Source organism: Protopterus annectens, chromosome 11.part0, assembly GCF_019279795.1.
Source record: "Protopterus annectens isolate FY-2018-M chromosome 11.part0, PAN1.0, whole genome shotgun sequence".
Classification (NCBI taxonomy): domain Eukaryota; kingdom Metazoa; phylum Chordata; order Ceratodontiformes; family Protopteridae; genus Protopterus; species Protopterus annectens.
This window is the reverse complement of record NC_056745.1, coordinates 1,420,625,199-1,420,640,872: the sequence shown is the minus strand read 5'-3', so window position 1 is coordinate 1,420,640,872 and position 15,674 is coordinate 1,420,625,199. Positions and strand designations below refer to the sequence as shown.

Genomic DNA, 15,674 nt, shown 5'->3' with positions numbered 1-15,674 from the left:
CTGCTGAAAAATCAACGAGAGGAAGTCCAGAATGGTCGGAATAGGGACAGTAAATGGGTCCAAGCCCTTGTCTTTGGCCCAAATGGAAAAACGCTTACATTTACTGTTGTAAAGTTTTCTGGTAGACGGCTTATGAGCCGCAACCAGAATGGCCTTAACGGGAGATGAGATACCGGGAGTCCTAGCCATTATTGGAACTGATCAGCCAAGCTGCAAGCTTGAGGTTGACCAGGTTCGGGGTTGGGCAACCCGCGGGATGCGTGATCAGGTCTGGACTGGGATCCAGAATCCGTGGAGGAGCCACACTGTGAGACCGCAGAAAAGGGAACCAGATCTGTCGAGGCCAGAATGGGGCTATGAGGATAACTCTGCTCCCCAACAGACAGGCTTTCTGAATGAATTTCATCATGAGTGGGAGGGGGGGATAAGCATAAAGGAGCCCGGGAAGGCAAGCATGGACTAGAGCGTCTCTGGGGGTCTCCGCTCTGGGGGGAATTATTGCGAAGTACTCGCTGCATTTTGTGTTTAAAGGAGAAGCAAAAAGATCGCAGCGAGGCAGACCCCATTTGTGGAAGATCTGCTTCGCAACAGATGGATTCAGAGACCACTCGTACGGAGTGAGAAGCACCCGACTTGGCTTGGACCGTCCCGGAATGTGCGTTGCTACCAGAAAGCGGTTGGTGGAGATCGCCCATTCCCAAACTCTCATGGCCTCTCGACACAGGGGATAAGATCTGGTTCCTCCCTGTTTGTTTATATACCAGACTACTGACATATTGTCTGTCTGGATCGCAACAGTCCCCAGGGGAAGAAGGTCGTGGAGAGCTTGCAACGCCAAAAGCACTGCCCTCATCTCTAGGACACTGATATGCAATGCGGTCTCTAAGGAAGGCCACATGCCTTGAACGGATCTGCCTGAACAATGCCCCCCCGCCACCCGAGGTGAGAAGCGTCCGTGGTCAACGTGGCTTCGACCGGGGGATTCACAAAAGGCCTCCCTTCTCCGAGTTCCCGCGCATGTAATCACCAAAGAAGGGAGTCCCTGCAAACTCTGCTCAGCGGTATAGGCGTGTTTAAGGGGTGGAAAGAGAGGGACCATTGGACTTGAAGGGTCCATTGTAATTTTCGCATTCGCAGACGGGCATGGAGGGAGAGAGAGATCGCTGCTGACATAGACCCCAGTGCCCTCAGGACTAACTCCGCTGGAGGAGCATCCGAAGAAGGGCTAACATCTGATGCGACAAGCTGTTCAGTCTAACTGACGTTAGAGTAGCTCGGGAGATTCGAGTATCCAACCTGGCCCCTATGAATTCCAGGGCTTCAGTGGGGCACAGGTAGGACTTCTGCTGGTTCACTGAAATGCCTAGGTTGTGGGCTAGAGTCAGTGCATAATCTCTCGCCACACAGAGCTGATGCCTGTTGGTCGTGGTAAGGAGCCAGTCGTCTAGGTATGGGAAGACCTGAATGCCCTGAAGTCTCAGGTGGGCTGCAACCACTGCCATGACCTTGGTGAACACTCTGGGAGCTGAGGTGAGGCCGAATGGAAGAACCCTGAATTGATAATGACTGGCTCCGAGCCGGAAGCGGAGAAACCTCCTGGATCGTCTGTCCATCAAGATGTGGTAGCATGCATCCTTGAGGTCTATGGAGCACATCCAGTCGTTCTCCCGCAGAAGGGGGAGAATTGATTGGAGAGTGACCATCTGGAATTTTTCCTTGGGTATGAACAGGTTCAGAGCGGAAAGGTCCAAAAAGAACCTTGAGTAATAACTCAATCCGGACTGATCTGGGGGGACGGGTTGGATGGCTCTTTCTTAGCAGCTTCAAAATCTCTGAAGCAGCTGCCTCCCTCTGATCGGGTGGGACATCGGGGAGGCGTCTGGTTTTGGGGGGGAGATTTAGGAATGGAATAACCTCTGGATATGATACGGAGCACCCATCGATCCGTTGTAAGGGACTCCCAGTTTGACAGGTGCTCAGTCAACCGCCCCCCCGACTGCCTCCAGAGAGGGACAGACGGGCAAGCCCTCAGGGCTGTTGCGCGGGTCTGTCCGAGAAAGGTTCACTAGACCCGAAATTACACGGCCCCCCCCTCTGCCTCTGGGCCAGCATCCACCTTGTCCTCCTCTGCCTCTAGAGGACGAGTGGTCCGCAGCTGGATGGGATTGCTGAGACTTGCGGAACCACAGCTTCTTTTGTCCCCTCTGATTCCTGGAGAAGGCTCTTTGGGGGCTAGAGAAATGGACTCAGACGGCAGACCGCGTTTTCCCATCCTTTTCGCTTTGGACCAGCGTATCGCGAACGGTCTTGCCGAAAAGAGCAGAACCGTCAAAGGGGGCGTTCGCAAAGGACGCCTTGATGGGATCCGCGAAGTCGCAAAGACGGAGCCAGGCGTGACGTCGTAAGACGACCCCTACTCCACTAGCTCTAGCGGCTCCCTCCATAGCATGGGAGAGGAGCCGCATAGACGTATTAGAGATGGATTTCAGAGTGGCCATTCACGTCGCAAACACATTCTTGTCTCCGACCGACATGGACTCCGGGGGGGGCTGCAGCGTATTCCTTGATCAAGTCTCGCTGTAGCCTGATGGTATGTGCTATATAGTTCAGCGCCCTTATGGAAAAGGTCGCTGAAGCAAACATCCGCTTTCTAATCCGGTCCAACGCTCGAGATTCTTTATCTAGCGGGTGGACCAAAGAACTCTCCTGAGCGAGTTCTTTTTTGGTGGCCGCCGCCACCAACATGGCATCAACAGGGGTTTCTTTGGCCCATGACTGCCTATCTGTGGGGGGACTTGGGACTTGGGACTTTATCGGGACGCCTAGGGATTGGCTCCACGGTGTTGGGCTCCTTCCACGCCCTAGTGGTAATTAAGTCCACCAGGGGGTCGGCCGGAGGGGACACCCAGGAGGTAGATGGGCCTGCCTCAAACGCCTCCAGGAACACGGATTCATCAAGGGAAGGTTTTTGGGCAGACCACCCCCCTCTAATAAGCAACATTTCCATGATGTCTCCAAAGGAGACATCTTCAGGGGGTGACCTTGGGGAACCCTCCCTATCATCTAAGTCCGTGTCGGTGATAACGGACTCGGGGGAGTCCAGGTGCCTCCTTTTACACAGATGTTTCCGAGGAACGTCCTCGGTGGGGCTATCCGAAGAGGGCTCGTCCACGGGTTGTTCCTCCGCGGGAACTAGCTGGAGGGCTTGGGCAGGCTGTCCCGATGGTCGGTTGATGGAAGACAGACCCTCATACAGTGGGGGTATGGGTGAACCGAAGCCCAAACCGGAGATCTGGAGGACCTCGACAGTACCCTCTCCACTACCTCAAAAGCCGAAGGAGAACCACTCTCGCCAGCCTCTGAGAGCAATCTCCTTGGCTCCGAGGAAGAGATCAGGGTCGGAGCCGATGCGGTCGGCGCCGAGAGAGAGGTGCGCTCCGAAGCCAACTGCTCCGAAGACACAACAACTCCTTCGGATCAGACAAGCTCGAGGGCATAGTCGGCAAAGAGACCAGCGCTATCGGCATCGACAAATCCCTGGGTCCGAAGGGGCCCGGATCTGATGACTCCCATGATCTGAAAACGAGTCGGCGAAGGAGTGATGGGGGGAAACATGGGGGCCGCACTCCCCCCCCCCAGGGGGGGGGGCAAGAGCACCCCCATCTGCATTTGGGTCTGCAAGAACCGACGCATCATCCGATCCATATCCGCTTCGGAGATGCTTCTCGTTGACCTGGAAGAGGTAGTCGAGGTGGGCCAGGAAGGCCGCCTCGAGGGAGACCGATCCTCCTCCTCCGGCGAGAAACTAGGTGAACGGAGCCGAAAGGAGGAGGATCCGGAGACCCTCTAAAGAGACTTGGCTGCTTTAGCTGGCGAAGCCGAGGGTTGAGATTTAGCCCGCCTTTTATGGGATCTATGTCCCTCCTTATCCTTGTGCCTCTTCTCTCTAGCAGAAGAGGCACTAGTTTCCTCAGAGCTCAAACCCGAAGAGGGAGGTTGAGTCCCGGGTTGAGCTAAGGGAACAGAAGGCACCGAGGCAGCCAGAGCCCGAACGGGAGAGGAAGAAGCTGACTCCTGGGGGAGCTTTCCCGCCAGGATCAGCTTGTTCTTCCTATCCCAAAGTGCCCGGGAGTTAAAGGCTGCACAGATCTGGCAGGCCTCTGATAGATGGGCTGCCCCCCCCCAGGCACAAAACGCACTGAGTGTGGCCATCAGCTGGGGAAAGCTTGTGGCCACACTCAGTACATTTAGAAAAAACGGCCTTAGGCCCTTCCGACATCCTAGCACTCGCACACACACCCAAACGCTAAGGGGGGAGGGGGAGTGAATAAAGAAAAACTAACTAACTTTGAAAAATTAAACTAGCACAAAAGGGAATCGAAAAGGGGCTAAGACCACACACACAAGATTATAAATTTCAGAAAAAAGGTTATAAACCACCAACGATCTCACCCAGCTAGGAGCTCTTCAAAAGGAAAGCTTCGTCAGCCGCGGCAAAAAACGATCTGAGGTAATATGGTTGGTAGCAGGGGATTATGGGTAGGTGGGAGGAGCTAGGAGCTCGGAAAGCTGCCGGCTCGGATCAGATACCCACAGGTTGCAGAGCAAATTAAGTAACTACTTCAGATCAAGAATTTAAGAGAATGTTTTCTTGGTAGAGAACAGAAACCTGGTCAGCTAATATAGCCATCATGGTTTCACTTTTGACTTCTCTCTTCTTAGAGAAGAGCCTCTGACATGGGTGAAGCACTGACATTTTCCTCCTTCCCTTCCTTTCTCTATAGAGGAAACCGCAAAATAGCAGCTCAAGTGAAGGTCACAAGAGTTAGGGACCGCATTGTCCAAATGCCATTTCTTCTGACTTGACCTGTTAACACTGAAGTGGCTACAATGGTTGCTTACAGCCTGCTCAGAGTTGCTTGAACACATGTGCAGTACTCATGTAATCCAGTAACACTCACTCAAGAGTTACTTGTACACATACACAGCAGTCATGTCATCCAGTATCACTTACTCACGAGTTACTTCTACACACACAGTAGTCATACCATCCAGTAACACTTACTTGTACACATACACAGTAGTCATGTTATCCAGTAATACTTACTCACGAGTTACTTGTACACACAGTAGTAGTGCCATCCAGTAGCAGTTACTTGTACACATACACAGCAGTCATGTCATCCAATAATAATTATTCACGAGTTACTTGTACACATACAAACTCGTACACATACACAGCAGTCATGTCATCCAGTAATACTTGCTCACGAGTTACTTGTACACACAGTAGTAGTCATGTCATCCAATAATAATTATTCACGAGTTACTTGTACACATACAAACTCGTACACATACACAGCAGTCTTGTCATCCAGTAATACTTGCTCACGAGTTACTTGTACACACACAGTAGTCATGTCATCCAGTAATACTTACTGTGCTGCTCCTTCCCTGAGAAGGTTGTCATTATTGAGCAGTAACCGAACATCTGTTGGAAAGACATAAAAGTTATGCTGTACATATACAAAAAAAAATCCAAAGGTCACAACACTTATGAAACACATGCCTTTAGGCAAATTCATATCCCCACCAAAACAGTTAATGCTGAATTAAAACAGCAGCTCAAAAACAAAATTCAATCCCTCTTGGCAAGAAAAAAGTACTTTGACACTTTTGACAGTTCAGATGAAACTGTGCACACCTCTGACTTTATAAAACTGTTAAAATGAAGTACTGCAGAAGTTTATACTACTAACTGAACATAGTCGAGGAAAAGCAGCAAGCAAACCTCAGCTGAACCTGTAGTTTAACAAAAAAAAAAAAAAAAAAAAAAAAAAAAAATCAGAAAACAGTCACGGGTTCCGTGAAAGTGGATAACGGACCACTTCTCCTCTCAAGCTAATTCAACTTCAAAGACCCTTGTTTGAAAAAAACAAAATAATATGTTGCTCTGCTTGGATAACTACAGTGCTTGTTAACATCTGTGACGACTTAGCTGGTGGATAAAACATCCCAGGTTACTAATGCACCACCTCCTAACCTTTGAGGGTAGGAAATCCATCCTCCAATTCTGGTTACTAACAAAGCTAAAGATGAACACAAAACAGAATTTTAAACAATCCTCAGCAGAACTGGTGGGGAGAAGAATGGGATGGTTAGCAAGGGACGGTTAGCAAAAAATGAACTCCCCAAGCCAATCTATCATTATCAGCATAAAACTAGTATCTGTTGCAGAGAATCTGTCTTTGATCCTCATGGGTGGCTGGCCTGGCAAAGTAAACCCCTGATCAAAGCAGCTCCAAAGGAAAGTCTGATTTGGAATCAATATTCAACTTATGTCCAGCAAGGTATCAGTGAGGACCAATGTGTGGTTGCACAAGTCAAGTAAAAATGCCTAATGGAATGAAGCTACACATGTAACAACAGCTCTAGTTGAATGAGCCTTGGGCCATCCCGGTAAATCCTTTGCATAAGTACGACGAAGGAGCGACAACGAGAAAGAAACTGCCAAACACAGCTTAATGAGCTTTTGCCAGTGTTTCTGTAAACAAACAGAAGGAAATAACTGGTTATCTTTTTTAATATCGTAGTCCTGCCCATAATACTTACGCTAACTATGAATGTTCAAATTCAGTGCAACTGGCAGATCTATAGCTAGGTCAACTGCCACCCTGAGCAAACTCCAGTGTGGAGCCCACGCCCATCCATGACTGAAAAAAAAAATCCTAGCATCACTACTAGGTTTTACATGAAAAAGATTCTGATACTATATGGTTGCGATGTCCACCTACAGCTGTCCAGTCTTTTTTTTTTTTCCATTTTGCTAATTATGGTACAAGACACCAGCATTCAAAGTAAAACTACAACTTTAATAACTCACAAAACAGCTTCTTCTCAACTGGCCCACCATACCTCCAGCACTGTTGGTATATACCACCATACCTCCAGCACTGTTGGTATATACCACCATACCTCCAGCACTGTTGGTATATACCACCATACCTCCAGCACTGTTGGTATATACCACCATACCTCCAGCACTGTTGGTATATACCACCATACCTCCAGCACTGTTGGTATATACCACCATACCTCCAGCACTGTTGGTATATACCACCATACCTCCAGCACTGTTGGTATATACCACCATACCTCCAGCACTGTTGGTATATACCACCATACCTCCAGCACTGCTGGTATATACCACCATACCGCCAGCACTGCTGGTATATACCACCATACTTCCAGCACTGCTGGTATATACCACCATACTTCCAGCACTGCTGGTATATACCACCATACTTCCAGCACTGCTGGTATATACCACCATACTTCCAGCACTGCTGGTATATACCACCATACTTCCAGCACTGCTGGTATATACCACCATACCGCCAGCACTGCTGGTATATACCACCATACCGCCAGCACTGCTGGTATATACCACCATACTTCCAGCACTGCTGGTATATACCACCATACTTCCAGCACTGCTGGTATATACCACCATACTTCCAGCACTGCTGGTATATACCACCATACTTCCAGCACTGCTGGTATATACCACCATACTTCCAGCACTGCTGGTATATACCACCATACTTCCAGCACTGCTGGTATATACCACCATACTTCCAGCATTGCTGGTATATACCATCATACTTCCAGCATTGCTGGTATATACCATCATACTTCCAGCATTGTTGGTATATACATTTCTTAAGAGACACAAGTTATATTAACATCCACATATTGTCTCTCTTGCTGTATACACAGACAAACAGAAAGGCAACCCAACGGAAAAAAAAAACACACAAGCTAGAGTTTTCACTGCAGTGGAGGATCATGGGTTATATGCACATGAACCTTTAAGGACGTACTGTGTCAGTCACAGGGCTTCTGAATGCACATAGCCTTTTCCTTTTCAAAGTCTTTAATGTTAGATTCAGGACAATAAAAACAAACCCTACTAGCTGTAGACATACATATTTCGGCCTTTTTAGTGACAGCTATATGGATTTTATCCTGCCAAGGAAACATTTGGCCAGCTTACAAAGATTCAGGGTACCTGCCACATATTCAAACAAGTAGGCAGCTTGAGCTGAGCTGCCAGAAAACACAGGTTGGAGCAGCAAGCATTCAGAGCTTTCATGCCAAATGACAGAGTGGGAGGCTGACCCTTAAGAGAACATAGCTAGGACTAAATGTATGCATTTCTTTGGCAGCAAAAACATCCCCAAACTGTGGAGGAGGATCTGGCTCTATTATTCCATGAGACAACAGCCCAGCAAAGTTATAAAAAAAAATATTATGTTCATCACAATAATTGCTGCAGTAGCATTAGCTACTGCCTTGACTTTTTTACCCTGCACTTGGAATTTCTATTTCTTCGGCATTTTATAGCATAGGCTACATTCAGACTTGCTGAATCTAGGCTGTTGGGTATTAACTGAACACTAAAACCAGACATCCTACATTAGAAAGACCCTCCTGTACCCTCGGGGCAGAGGTGTGTAGCCCAGGACCCATTGGAGTTTGGGATTGTTGGAATAAGGCTCAATTTTTGGCTTTCCCATTGATTAGTGTTAAAATTGCTTTACTTTGCTTGTATTTAACGTAACTGAGCAATGGGGTTTAGTGCTGCCGTGTATACACTCAAATGCTTCGAAACGCAATTTTTCTCTTGGTATCAGCTAAGAACCTTTCCTTACCTCTACTGCCTCTCTGTGAGCAACGCAGAGCAACTCAGTTGCGCATTCCAGGGGGGCTTAGTCTTCCACCCTTAGGCGGCTATTCTGTGGAGGGCTTTGCCTCACAAACAAACCCTGGTCCATCTAGCCTATTCCCACTAGCTACTACAATACATACCTGATGTAGTGGATGGACAGTTTTCCACTATTTCTCCAACTAACCCGATTGATATGGGCATTCTGAGGCAATGCAGAAACTGCCTCATGTATAATGACAACCATTTGCTCCTAAAGCAAACAAATACAGTATGGGAGATGTAAATATACCATGAAATTGGAATCAGTCCTCTCATACAACAATAAACAAGACATACAACAGGTTGTCAGCACACCCAACTCCCTCATACACAAGGTCAAGACTGAAATCCACATACGTGAAGGTACTCACTAACAGCCTACCAAAAGACCAGAGCCCTCCCACTCACAAACATACACATACTGGTACACAAACAGAATCCACCACTACACAAGTGTCTCTCTCAGCAATTACGCCCCTAGAGCAAAACACCTCAAAACCAAATGTTCTGGTCATAGCAGACTTGAAGGAGAGATGCACACAGATGTTCCCCTCAACAGGTTAGCCAAGAAGGTCACAGTCAACTGCCTGTCAGGTGCCAGGATCTGTCACATCATACATGCACTCAAGTCACTCAGCAATAATTACCATTATGACTTAGTCAGTACATGTTGGTGTGAATGACTTGAGATGTACCTCTGGACTACATGGAGATAGACATTACCAAACACTCAGATTGTGTGTTCCAAGCAGTTATGTCCATAGCCCTAAGCAGCGCTCTACCTTCAACCTAGGATGATGCCACAATACAGTCAAAAAATTGACAGATTTCAATTGGCTTAGCTTCTGGTGTCACTTCAGAGGGATTCAGTATCTATCTGCCTAGGAAGACATGGTCGACAGTCCACACTGCTTTGCTAGAGATGGCCTTCACCAGTCTCCTAAACGCTTTCAGATACTAGCAAAGAAGCTCGCCTCCCCCATAGTGCCTTTTTTAGGCAACGTCCAAATAAAACTTCAGAAATAAAGAAATCCACTAAAGAGAAACTCAAAGTCATGCTGCTTAACACTAGGAGCTTGAACAGTAAGCTACACATCTGGAAGTACTTCTCACCTTGGAAGATGCTGACATTTGTGCAGTTACTAAGATTTGGTTCAAGGTTGCTGGGGGCACCCGTATCCATCTTCATTAAATCCAAATACACCTTGAGATTGGGAAAACAGGATGACACTCAAGCTACTCCAGGTCCAATAAACTATAGGTAATCACTATCTACAGGCCCCCCACCATGAACCAGGAGAAGCACACCATCTACCTGGACTTGCTAGAGTCAATCAGTACACAACCAAACACCTTGGTCATGGGAAATCTGAACTATACTTCCACTGATTGGGCTACTTACATGAGCACAAACATGATCGCTTTGAGATTTCTGGACTTTGTTAATTCAAATACCATGGAACAGTTCGCTCGAGTCCACACAAGGGGCTCAAATGTCTTAGATCTAGTGCTCACCAACTAACATTGGGGGGGGGGGCACTGCACTACCCCATATGTGTTGCCCTCCCCGTTAAGGTCATACCATAAATCTGTTTTGTTTGAAGTAAAAATCAAACCAGATACCCCCACAGGAGCAAAAATCTCCCAAAAACAAACTATTGCCTACTAACAAGATGGCACAAAAAGTTTCAAAGCCTCTGCCAACGACGACTCCTATGCAGGGGAATACACAAATGCCCTATATAGTCACTTAAATGCATCGACTCTGCTATACCTAATGAACAAATCCAGGTCTTCCTCAAAAAAAAAAAAAAAAAAAAAAAACTGGACTGTAAGTAAAAAGTTGTACAACAAAAGAAAAATGGATATCCAAGAACAGAAGACAACTTACTCAAAGGAAGAATACTCTCCACAGGTTGAATGAGCAAATTAAGATAGCTTGTTAAGTCTTTGAAGGCTAGCTATGAATTCAAATTAGTATCCCTTGCTATAAAACAATTATAAGGCATTCTTTGGCTACATCCAAAAATAGAAGTTATGTTCTTACCATAACGTTCCATGTTAGTTGTCTTCTTCTCGCCTTCTTCTTGCTGGATGGGTTCGGAGCCGACCTCGGCTCCGACTCGGCCACTCTAAAGCTCGAGAGTTGGTTCCACCGGCTCGAGGCTCCCCTTATATCCCACAATGCTAGGCGAGAGTTACCTCAGATCTCGTTTGTAAGCTAGCTTATAACAGAAAAACAGTATAACTGTGAAAACATAGAATCCACCTCTAACAACAGGAAGAAGAAGGGTGACCTATATCCTGAACAGGAAATATGCATTATAGCATATAGCTAAGAAAGAGGTGGTAGAAAGAGAGGTCACGATCACAACTCCTCTAGGTCTGTCCAGGCCAGGGGGAAGGAGGGTGGGACCTTAAGAAGAAGGCGAAGAAGACAACTAACATGGAACGTTATGGTAAGAACATAACTTCTATATGTTAAGTTGTCTATCTCGCCTTCATTCTTGCTGGATGGGACCGCGTCCTAGCACCTTGTCCCGGGTGGCCTAACGGAACAGACTCCTGAGAACAGTGGAACCAAAATTAGCTCTATGCCTAGAAGCTAAATCCAACTTATAATGGGAAATAAAAGTGTGAGGAGTAGCCCAAGTAGCCGCTGCACAAATGGTGTCAATAGGCAGTCTGTCTTGGAAGGCTAGAGAAGTAGCCAAAGCTCTGGTGGAATGGGCTTTAGGTTTATTAGGCAGTTTTTGGTGTCTAATCTCATAAACAAGGGTAATCAGAGATGTTAGCCACCTGGATAAAGATACCTTTGAAACTGGAAGTCCCTTTCTGCTTTCCGCATAGGAGACAAACAGCTGATCAGATTTTCTGAATTGTTTCGTCCTGTCCAAGTAGTACCTTAATTGACGATGAACATCCAGGAAGTGTAATTTTTGTTCAGACCTATTTGAATACTCAGGGAAAAAGACAGGGAGGTCAATGCATTGGTTTAGATTTGATGTTGAAACTACCTTAGGCAAAAAGGACGGGTTAGTTCAGAAGGAAACTCTGTCCTTATGGAACACAAGGTAAGGAGAACGACAACTGAGTGCTTGAAGTTCTGAAATTCTTCTAGCTGATGTGATAGCCACCAGAAAGAGAGTTTTCCATGATAACAACTTTAAAGAACATGAAGCTGCAGGTTCGAAAGGGGAAAGAATCAAAGAAGTAAGAACTAAATTTAGGTCCCAAGGAGAAGGAGGATTTCTTACAGGAGGTCTGAGAAGAAAAACTCCTTTCAAAAAGGCTTTGCAGAGTTTGTGGGACATTAGGGCAGATTCAGAAATACCCACATGGAAATTAGAAATAGCTGCCAATTGAACCTTAAGAGTAGATGGAGATGAACCTGTATGGAAGAGTTCAGCAAGAAAATCAAGGACTAGTTGGATGGAAGCGGTGAAAGGGTCTATGTCCCTTCCTTGTGCCCAACATGAGAAGCGTTTCCACTTACTCAAATAAATCTTTCGAGTGGAAGATTTATGGGAAGCTATCAAAATATCTCTAACAGAGTGAGATAATTGAGGAAGCCTGGCTACGGTTGGAAGTGGAGGAACCAAGCAGTGAGGTTCAGAGAGGGGAGGGAGCGATGAAACTGACCCGACTGATGGATCAAAAGATCTGGAACTAGGTCCAGATTCCACGGTCGCTCCAAAAGAAATCGATGTAGAAAGGGGAGCCACACTTGTCGAGGCCAGTAAGGAGCAATGAGGATCAATGAGGCCTTCTGAGCGATAGCTTTCTGTATTACTTGAGAGATCAGTGGGAATGGAGGAAATGCATACAGAAGTCCCGGGGCCAAACTTGGACTAGCGTCCCAGCTGGGTTGGCCTGGTAAACGGAATAGAGTGAAGTATTCTCTGCACTTGCTGTTTTGGGGAGTAGCAAAAAGATCGCAGCAAGGCTGACCCCACTTGAGAAATATCTCTCTCACTACAGAGTCTTTCAGAGACCACTCGTGAGGCATGAGAATAGCTCTGCTCAACTTGTCCGCAATGTGATTGGACTTCCGGGATGTGCGTTGCTATCAGAAAACGCTGAGAAGAAATCGCCCATTGCCACAGTCTGAGTGCTTCTCGACACAGGGGTATGATCTGGTTCCGCCTTGTTTGTTGATGTACCACACTACAGACATATTGTCTGTCTGGATTGCAATCGTTCCCAAGGGAAGAGAGTCTTGAAGGGCTTGCAACGCTAAAAGCACTGCTCTCATCTCCAGAACATTTATGTGCAAGTGGCATTCGTTTGGTTGCCATGTGCCCTGGACTGTCCTGCCCTGATAATGCCCCCCCCCACCCGATCAGGGAGGCATCCGTTGTCAAAGTAGCAACCGGAGGAGGTGGAACAAATGGTCTCCCCAACAGGAGCTGGGGGGAAGACATCCACCACATGAGATGCTTTTTGCACGCTTGCGTGATCATAATGGTGTGAGACATTGGAAGTTCCTGGTATGACCATTGAGAAAAAGCATCCACTGAAGGATCCGCATGTGGTATCTGGCCAATGGGAGGAGAGGTATGGCGGCTGCCATGATTCCCAACACCTTTAGAACTAACCTGGCTTTGGCTCTGTTGTTGTTGAGAAGAAGTGACACCAATTTTTGAATGTCTGATATCCTTTGGTCCGTTAGTGTTGCAGACATGTTTACAGTATCTAAATTTGCGCCTATGTAGGTAATAGTACGACAAGGCGACAAAACAGACTTTTCGCAATTTATTGAGATACCCAGTCTTTGACAGACGCGAAAAGTGTAATCTCTGGCCATCAGAAGGAGATGCTTGGTGGGAGCTGTGAGGAGCCAGTCGTCCAAATATGGAAACACCTGGAATCCTTGTCGTCTCAGGTGAGAAGCTACCACTGCCATGCATTTGGTAAACACCCGGGGGGCAGTGGCAGTGGTGAGACCAAAGGGCAGGGCCCTGAATTGAAAATGACTGGTCCCCAGCCTGAAGCGGAGGAATCTTCTGGAGCGCCTGTTCATTTTTATGTGATAGTACGCGTCCTGAAGGTCTACAGAGCACATCCAGTTTCCTTTTCCCAACAGGGGAAGAATGGATTGCAGCGTGACCATCCGAAATCTTGTTTTCTTGACCGATCTGTTCAAGATACTGAGATCCAAAATTGGTCTCCAGTCCCCTGTTTTCTTTGGAACTAAAAAGAACCTTGAGTAGATTCCGGATCCTAGTTGGTCTGCTGGCACTGGCTGAATAGCTCTTTTGCAAGCAGTTTTGAAATTTCCAAAGCTGCTATATCCCTTTGAGCGGGTGGAACATCTGGAAGGGATTTTTGACTGACTTGGAGAACGAAGAAAGGGAATAGAATAACCTTCGGAAATGATGGACTGTACCCATTTGTCTTGTGTCAAGGATAGCCAGGCTTCTGGGTACAGTGACAATCTTCCCGACTGCCTCCGAAGATGGGCAGTCGGGCAACACCTCAGGGATGCTGAAAGGGCTTATCGGAAGGCGTTTCTCGATTGCCCTGGTTCTGCGGACCCCTCTGCCTCTAGGCGGCGTCTACCATTGTTGTTCCCCTCTGCCTCTGGCGGGAACCGACTCTGTCGTCAGGCGAAGTCCCTTGAGATTGTTTACGGAACCACATCTTTCCCCTTCTGGCCTTTGGGGTAAGGCCTAGAAGGAGTGGAAAACGGACTCCGGCGGCAGAAAGGGTCTTGCCATCCGTCTCGCACCTAGTCAGGGTTTCTTTCACTTGTGGACCAAAAGGGATGATCCGTCAAAGGAGGGGTTTGTGAAACACGTCTTCAAAGGTTCCGCAAAGTTGCATAGCCGCATCCAGCCGTGCCTACGTAAGGCTACCCTGTTCCTGCGGCTCTGCTCGCTCCATCGGCCGCATAAGAGAGGAGGCGATAGAGGAGTTGGAAATAGAATTAAGGATAGCCAGCTGCGTGTTCATTTTGTCTTGAAACCCGCAGCTGTAGGGTCCTAAGCATTTCACTCGCTTCTTTGATCAAGTCCCTTTGAAGGCAGTGAAATGGCACAGGTAATTCAGCGAACATAGTAAATGTCGCTGAGGAGAACATCCGCTTCCCGTACCTATCCATGGACCTAGATTCTTTGTTAGGTGGATGGACAGGCACTGAAGGATCAGCCAATTCCTTCTTTGTGGCGGCAGCTACCACCATAGCATCCACAGAGACTCCTTTTGATAAAAATTCCTTGTCTGCTGGAGCTGTGATGAATTTGGAGGGTCTCCTGGGAGTGGGGTCCACTGAATCAGGAGCCGTCCATGCCTTTTTAGCAACCACCTGCATGAGGGGGTCAAGGGGACACCCAGGAGGTGGAAGGACGAGAGCCAAACGCCTCAAGATACACAGATTCGTCCTCCGAAGGGTTGAGGGCTGGCCAATTTCCCCTCTGTTTAAGGATCTCTAGAATGTCTGCAAAAGAGACATCTTCAGAAGGGGAACGGGGGGAACCCTCAGAATCATCCAGATCTGTGTCGGATGTGATAGACTCAGGTGAGTCAATGTGCTTCCTCTTGCACTTCCTCTTCCGAGGGGGCTCTTCTGCCAAATCAGGAGAGGCCTCGGAAGAGGATGAAATCCCCACAGGGGGCTCCTGAGGAGTTGGCTCTCTGCGGTCCGGGATGAGGGAGTGAGACGACTTACCCTGAGGCAGCATAGAGGGAGGGGCTGACGGAGCCGACTGTGGAGTAGAGCCAGGCTCTAACACACTCCGCATGACCTCGAAGGCACCCCTGTCAGGCAGAGCCAGAGGTCCCCGCTCCGAGGAGCTAAAGACCCCCCTCGGCACCGACAGTGATGGCTCCGAGGCCGATGTCGGAGCCGAACTCACCAGCGCCGAAGCACCGAGAGGGAGAGGGGGGTCGGACAAGGGTCCGA

At 47.7% G+C, this 15,674-nt stretch overlaps 1 protein-coding gene across 1 annotated transcript in view; it reads right to left on the bottom strand.

Annotated features, from left to right (window-relative positions):
- Positions 1 to 15,674, bottom strand: part of CAPZA2 (capping actin protein of muscle Z-line subunit alpha 2) — a 382,121-nt gene that overhangs the window by 248,431 nt on the left and 118,016 nt on the right. Inside the window, exon 3 of the mRNA XM_044088708.1 lies at positions 5,440 to 5,491. Within this exon, the coding sequence (XP_043944643.1) occupies positions 5,440 to 5,491 (52 nt within the window). The remainder of the gene's footprint in view (positions 1 to 5,439; positions 5,492 to 15,674) is intronic.